This window comes from Carassius carassius, chromosome 27, assembly GCF_963082965.1.
Source record: "Carassius carassius chromosome 27, fCarCar2.1, whole genome shotgun sequence".
Lineage (NCBI taxonomy): Eukaryota > Metazoa > Chordata > Actinopteri > Cypriniformes > Cyprinidae > Carassius > Carassius carassius.
This window is the reverse complement of record NC_081781.1, coordinates 29,876,292-29,883,903: the sequence shown is the minus strand read 5'-3', so window position 1 is coordinate 29,883,903 and position 7,612 is coordinate 29,876,292. Positions and strand designations below refer to the sequence as shown.

Below are 7,612 nucleotides of genomic sequence, written 5' to 3'. Positions count from 1 at the left end.
TGCTTATTTCAAAAACCTTTTTCCACTTTTAAGAACCTTCTGTCCAATGTACAGCTTAATATAAATACACTAATTAGCACAAACACTTCTTTTTATTAACTGATTTTAAGTGTAGTCAGATACCAGATACTAATACCAGAAGTGTTTTATAATTGCGTTGCTTAAATCTATGATCACTTTACATACCATTTCTGTGGACTTTTATATATACCATCACCAAGTTCTATTTGGATTTTCATGAAAAATACAGTAAAAATGTTTTACTTAAAGGGATAGTTCACCCAATAATCAAAATTATGTCATTAATAACTCACCTTCATGTCTTTTCAAACCCGTAAGGCCTCCATTTATCTTCAGAACACAGTTTAAGATATTTTAGATTTAGTTCGAGAGCTCTCAGTCCCTCCATTGAAGCTGTGTGTACGGTATACTGTCCATGTCCAGAAAGGTAAGAAAAACATCATCAAAGTACTCCATGTGACCATGTGACGTCATTTTTGCTATTTTTGGACCAAAATGTATTTTCAATGCTTCAACAAATTCTAACTGACCCTCTGATGCCACATGGACTACTTTGATGATGTTTTTCTTACACATTTCGTGTGTGCATTTGTAACAGAAGGACTCCATGAAACTGATAATAAGAGATTCGCAGCAGCAGCAGAGATGGCGAGTCAGGAGCAATCCGATGAAAAGTTGGCATTTTCAAGGTGGAGATATAAGCACTACTTCAAATTCATTTTAGTCAAAGGCAAGAACGTGCATGTAATGTGTGACACACGCATATATACAAAGCTAGTGGCCAAAAACACTTTTCTTACAAAGATAATACTTGAAGTGCAGGATAAAACTCTTGCTGTTTGTTGACGTGCAATAAATATCGAAAGTTATGTACGAACACCTGTCTGTTCTATTCATTTCAACTGACTTCTGAAAACTCCAAAAGTAGTGAGTAACTATAACTAATTACTTTTTTAAAGTAACGTTCCCAACAGTGGCGATCAGAGAGAGCCACAGAAGCCTGTACTACAAGTGGCAACTAAATACATTTTTTAATATAGAGAAAGTATGAATAAACAGATACCACTTCCATCTGATTTACTCAGAACTATAAGCACCATCAAGCTCAACGTGAACGCCTTAATAACAGCACTATGCATTTATTCCAGTTCCAAACATACAAACCTCAAAACTCATCTGGACATTGTCCAAACATTTGCAAACAACTTTTGAAATTGAACATTATTCACTGGAGAATCTAATAAAAGAAGAAGCTGAGAGGAACTATTTTCACAAGCATTAATCACTGGCAGAAGTGTTCTCAGGTTTATAATTCAGGCACATCAGACAGCGATTCTTAAAGCAGAAACACAGGAAAACTGCAGGAGAGGCTCCAGCGGATGGCAGCATTGAGGAACAACCAGATCAGAACAGAGTCCGATATGACCCTCGATTACACAGACAAACACTGTTCTCATGCCAACACTTCCAGCTCAGGCAGTCTGCAGGCTTTCTGCTTTTGTTCCTACAGTGACCCCCCAAAACTTTAAAAATGTGCAAATGTTGTTGCAATAGACACAAAATATTAAAGCCAGTGTCAGTGATAAGAAAGAATGAGGCACAAACACACTTTACAATCAGAGCATGAAAGACAGACAAGAGATGTAGTGTTGAAGATGTGTGCAGCTCTATTCATTTGACTTCAAGCCTCACTGGAGAGAGAGACGACAGAAACAAGTCCTTTTGAGACACTCCTGATCAATCAGGACTCTATAGCGTGAATGATCTGTCCCAGTGTGAGAAACCAGCAACACACACACACACACCGTATCTGCCTGATAGTGCTGCTCCATCACAGTCCAGATTGAGCAATAAATGAAAGTACAGGTACACACTCAGTTAATATCAATTATTAACTAACTACAGATGAAGCCAGTCAGTGTAATTTGTCTTGAGCAGACACACACATACACAAATAATAATAATAATAATATTACAAATACATTTCACAATACCCAAACATTTCCCACAAACCCTATTTCCATTTGTATCATTGATGAAGGTTTATTAAGGAGAATGTATGCCTATTTAACTTCCAAGTTGGTTCTCTATATCTCCTGTCTGCAGCTCACACTCCTTATGGAGAAAATGGCTTGTGTTTCTCATGCTCTGCTTCTTTACAGACTTCTCAAAGATCTCCTGAAGAGAAGTTACTGTAGCTTATTTTTTCCGGCTCTTATAACCACATTTTGAAGTTGAAACCTAGATTTATCAAAGAAATAACCAAACCATTTTGTAAAAGCATAACATACAGCTTCCTCTCAATAAATTATAATGTCGTGTAAAAGTTAATTTATTTCAGTAATTTAACTCAAATTGTGAAACTGGTGCATTAAATAAATTCAGCTCACAGACTGAAGTAGTTTTAAGTCTTTGGTTCTTTTAATTGTGATGATTTTGGCTCACATTTAACAAAACGTAGACACGATCAGAGTAAGGCCAGGTGAGACCCTATCAAATCCATTTAATTAATTCCCATTTTCTGATTTTTTTTTTCTGTTTTAGTATTTCTTGACTCCTTTTTAATGATAAATGTGTGGTTCTCAGATCCACTGCTCTGTAGGTTTTCTCTCTCTTAACGAGCTGATGATCTCAATCAGGAAGACATCTGAAAACTATACATAGACTATCACTAATACATTTTTTTATAAAACATGCGATAACTTGTTAACACCAGCGACGAGAAAAAAATGAGGCACAATCGTTATTATTATTTTTTATTATTATTTGTATTATTCATTACTTTATATTATTTAATCATAATATAATTGCATAGGACCATAAACTAATGCGGTCACATAAAACCCAAGCTAGAATATAGTTATAATAACATAGCCTTTCTTTTAATAAATAGTATGCAAATGATATTCAATTACAGATAGCCTATGGACAATTTTTACTATTCAAAATTCAGTTTTAATATCAGTAATTCGATTTTTATGAGAGTGATTATCATTGTTATCGGTAAAAATGCATTCTTAACATTAAAAACTATAATTTGATCATTTAAACGATATCTACTATTCATATCCTGTACGTGTAAATCGATCCACGTTAACGCCGTGCGTCATCAGTGCACGTGTGAGGTGCGCATGCGCAGCACAGAATCCCGGATGTTGACAAACAGCCGTCTTCTTCTGTTGAGACTGACAGACAGCTTTCTGCTTCATCTGACCGGTTTGAAGCGACAGAAACGGTGAGATCGAGCTCTTATCAGGCTTCTCGTTTGTTTCTCTGTGCTAAAGGACTGTGTTACATCAGACGGATCAGTAGTGATGGCAGAAACGAAGCTTCGAATCAAATGAACCAGTTGTTTTTCGCAAAATGATTGTTTTGAAGCGCTCCACGCACTAGTTAATCTGTTATACTAGTGATTCACACAGAGATCACGGTCACTACTGTTCAGTCGCAGACAGAAGTGATTAGAAACACTCAGCGGTGACTGATGGTGACTTTTAAGTGAAAGTGTTGTATTATTCTCTTTAATTGTGTAGCTTGAAGCTAACTGCAGCTATAATTTCTCTGTTACACATATAAGATTATATTTCATGATAAAATACATTATATTTTCATTTGATAAAAAAAATCACTAGTGTATTTTTAAATCTAGTAATATAATTTATATCAGGATCAGCCGTGTAATACGAGAGGAATGTAATCCACAACTTACACTTCACTGTTCAGATCATACTTTCTTCTCACAAAGACAATGTAATGTTGATATTTACTAATATTAGTAATACTTATATTTACTAAATAACAGTTATCTGCTGAATGTAAGCTTTCCCGTATTCCAGGCTCCCCTGATGCTCTGGTGACTTGCGAGTCGTGAAAATTATGAAAATAAATCGAGGAATGGTTGGATTATTGGGTCTCAAATCAGTCGGAGTTGAGCCATCAAATTATCTAGCTGTTTTATTAAGTTGGCTTGAGAGAGCCAACTTACTGAAATCCGTCTTAAACTTATTAAGTTGGCTTGAGAGACCACCCAGGGTACGCTAGCAACCTTATACCAACACCTTAGCAACCACTCCGGGTACCCTAGCAACCGCATAGCAACACCCTAGCAACCATGCCAGGTACCCTAGCAACCGCATAGCAACACCTTAGCAACCTCTCCGGGGTACCCTAGCAACCACAAAGCAACACCTTAGCAACCACTCTGTGTACCCTAGCAATTGCATAGCAACACCCTAGCAACCGTCCCAGAATTCCTAGCAACCTCATAGCAACACCCTAGCAACCACTCAGGGGGACCCTAACAACCGCATAGCAACACCCTAGCAACCACTCAGGGTACCCTAGCAACCACATGGAAACACCCTAGCAACCACTCAGCGTACCCTAACAACCACATGGCAACACCCTAGCAACCACTATGGGTTCCCTAATAACCGCACGGCAACACCTTAGCAACCACTCCGGGTACCCTAGCAACTGCATAGCAATTATCAAACTTTTTAACTTAACTTAAAATTTAATTTTAAACTTTTTAAACTGGCCAGGCTTTCTCAAGCCAACTTAAAGTTTGTCTTGACGAACTTTTTTATCTAGTTATCATTGAAATCTTAGGTACACTACTAGTTACTGCTAAAGGTAATATTATTACTAGTAACTAAATATTGCTCTAATGACGTCATGTGGATTCTGCGCAGTAGTGATTGTGGGTGGATTAATCTTAGTCACATGATTAAGCCCCGCCCACACATTCATGATGACACACCATGTTTTTATAATCAAATATCTAACTAGAAGCACCAGCTACAGTAATGAAGCCATCGTCGGTGAGAATGTCATTGAAGTGTGATTTGATTCTGTAGGCTGCTCTGATTATCATGGAGTATGATCTAGAACTCATAATGGTCATGAAGTGAGGTGTTCTGGTGTCTCACAGCTGCGATGGGCCGGATCTTCCTGGATCATGTGGGAGGGACGCGTCTGTTCTCCTGCGCTAACTGTGACTCGATCCTGACCAACCGCTCCGAGCTGATCTCCACACGCTTCAGCGGCGCCACCGGACGAGCCTTCCTCTTCAACAAGGTGACTGTCACATGAACACTGACTGGGACACCAGTCATCTGTCCATCAAGCAGAAGAACATCACTCTCGATCTGTCTCACACTCAGCTACTGGCAAACAAACACCAGCTCTCTCTGAAGAAGACTTTCCTGGCTATGTAATCGCACATGGCCATTTATGAGATTAAAACCAAGCTTTGAGTGTACTGAGAAATATATTATTTAAAGTTTTTTTATAAGATTATCGCTAACAACTCTCAAAAAATACTGTTAACAGTGAAGTGTCTGTCGTTCAGAGAGTGTGCGATCAGTCTTTCAGCAGTGTGTGTGTGTGTGTGTGTGTGTGTGTAAGGTGGTGAACCTGCAGTACAGCGAGGTGCAGGACCGCGTGATGCTGACCGGCAGACACATGGTGCGAGACGTCAGCTGTAAGAGCTGCAGCAGCAAGCTGGGCTGGGTCTACGAGTTCGCCAGCGAGGACAGCCAGCGCTACAAGGAGGGCCGTGTGATCCTGGAGCGAGCGCTGGTGCGCGAGAGAGAGGGCTTCGAGGAGCACGTCCCATCAGACGCCTCCTGAGCCTCAGACCAGAGCCAGCGCAGGCCTGCTGCACTCTACCACACACTTCTGAAGGAAAATATACAAACTTTAACTTAATTTAGGCAGTGACTCCTGGATCTGATGCCAGAAGACATCTGAATGCTCCTCGAAGGTTTTGCACGTCACTTCATGCTTAAAGTCTTTAGTAAAGAAGATTTCCTTTTCTTCTTCAGTAAATGTATTCTTTGAAATTATTTGATCTCAATAAAAGTTAGATTTATCTTAATGATTTTAGTAGTGTTTTCATGTAATAAAATACATGCTTTCAAACTATAAATCACACTTCATTCATTTACAACATCCATTATGTTTTTGTCTTTGTGAGAAATATGCATTAAACATACACAAAACAGCATTTAAAGCTGAAGTTCAGCGGGATGTTTTATTCTCTCTCAGATACTCTTTTGTTGTTGAGTCTAATCCAGTTTATTCAACTGTATAAACACTTCAAGATGAGAAAAGAAGTGAATATCACAGTTTACTTCGGAGTTAAACTAAACACTGTTCTTTTCAGTTCGGTCAGTGAGCAAACAGCTAGGAAATTTTATTTTCCATCTTTATTCATAAAATTGATCAAAATATTTTTATACAATTTTTTATAATATTTGTGAAATGTGGTTGTGACTTTGAGAAATAAATACATTTCAAAAGTCGATCAGGTGTGAGTGGCGTGACTATGCTAAAATTAGAATATTCAAATGACAAAACAAGTGATTTTCACTCTTCACTACAGGAAGGGTTGTTTTTTCTCAGAAGTGCGCCCCCTTATGACCATCGTGACACCCATACTGTATATTTAGCAAAATAATTTGACCGTTTATATAATTTTAGTACTGTTAGAATAAAATAAAATTGACATCAATGAAAAAAAAGATTTGACAACATGTCATTATGCATGGCACACACAGTTAAAGGGACAATAAGTAACTTTTTAGGTATTTTATTATCTAAAATCAATATTTTTATTCATAAATATGCCCTCAATGGTGTACAAATACCTATGCCAATGTCTAAACTAATCCTCGTAAATGAAGAATTTATTATCTTTATATACATGGGACGGGTAGGTCGACGGAGGCTTCCATGTAGTTCCGCCATCTTGCAAAACTATAATAGCAGAGAGGGACAAAAAGTACTAAGCCAACGCGTTTTCGGTCAGAGCCAGAAACACAGGTGCAGAGCAGTGAGAGGCGCTTGAAACTGCACCGGCAAGTTTAAAAGTCTGGATTGCATTCTTATTATGGACCATACATATGCCGCGCCACAGGAGAAGAAAACATCGTCGCCAAAACGAAGTGCTATTAGAAGACATCCTGTCAAAGCTTTTTGGTACATATCGCCTACCGTAGATGCAACGCGCATTTGAAAAAGCGAGGCGCTGGAGAGCAAAATTAGTTTGAATGCAAAATACAATTTCACCACTAGATGGGAGTAATTCCTACTTACAGTCCCTTTAAAATAGTTTTTATTTATGTGCTCTTAAAGTATAATTTATAAATGAGTGAAAAAAGAAAATTATCAGGGGCACAAGGCAGGAAGTGACACACAGAAGAGGAGCAGAAAAACATATCAATATAGAAGTAAAAATCACAAGTTAACGGCTGTGAGTTAGCCCGTGAGGTTTATGTAGTATTTTGAAATAGCCTTTTTAAAAGATCGTAACTGCCAACACTGACACCATGGAACCTTTTTCCTCGAGTTAACTGCTTATTTAATTTGACCTTATTTTATCTGTTTTTTTTTTTTTTTACAATAAATTCAAGCTTCTGTAATGCTGTTTTAATTTCAGTTATATTAGTGCTCGCTTTTAATTCACCAAAAGTGTCCAAATGTCTATAATCTAGCATTCTTAAAATTAAATAAGTATATAATTTCCCACTCTATGCACAAAATTGAAATGCAAGGTATGGTTATGCTAGCTGTCTAACATCTACAA

At 37.8% G+C, this 7,612-nt stretch overlaps 1 protein-coding gene across 2 annotated transcripts; it reads left to right on the top strand.

The window, feature by feature from the left end:
- Positions 1–3,103: 3,103 nt before the first annotated feature.
- ypel5 (yippee-like 5) lies at positions 3,104–5,918 on the top strand. 2 transcript variants are annotated; one of them, XM_059513585.1, is made up of 3 exons: positions 3,104–3,256; positions 4,955–5,100; positions 5,431–5,918. In XM_059513585.1, the coding sequence occupies exons 2-3, from the start codon at positions 4,960–4,962 to the stop codon at positions 5,653–5,655; spliced, it is 366 nt and encodes a 121-aa protein (XP_059369568.1). In that variant the 5' UTR covers positions 3,104–3,256; positions 4,955–4,959; the 3' UTR covers positions 5,656–5,918. The 2 variants fall into 2 exon arrangements, with proteins under 2 accessions (XP_059369568.1, XP_059369567.1); XM_059513584.1 differs by having other exon boundaries at positions 3,128–3,256; positions 4,881–5,100.
- The last annotated feature ends 1,694 nt before the right edge of the window (positions 5,919–7,612 follow it).

Bases quoted from the DNA above. Each gene is read 5' to 3' on its own strand.
- ypel5 (XM_059513585.1), top strand. From the start codon at position 4,960: ATGGGCCGGATCTTCCTGGATCATGTGGGAGGGACGCGTCTGTTCTCC. The intron at 5,101-5,430 runs GTGACTGTCACA...TGTGTGTGTAAG, and splicing joins GAGCCTTCCTCTTCAACAAG to GTGGTGAACCTGCAGTACAG.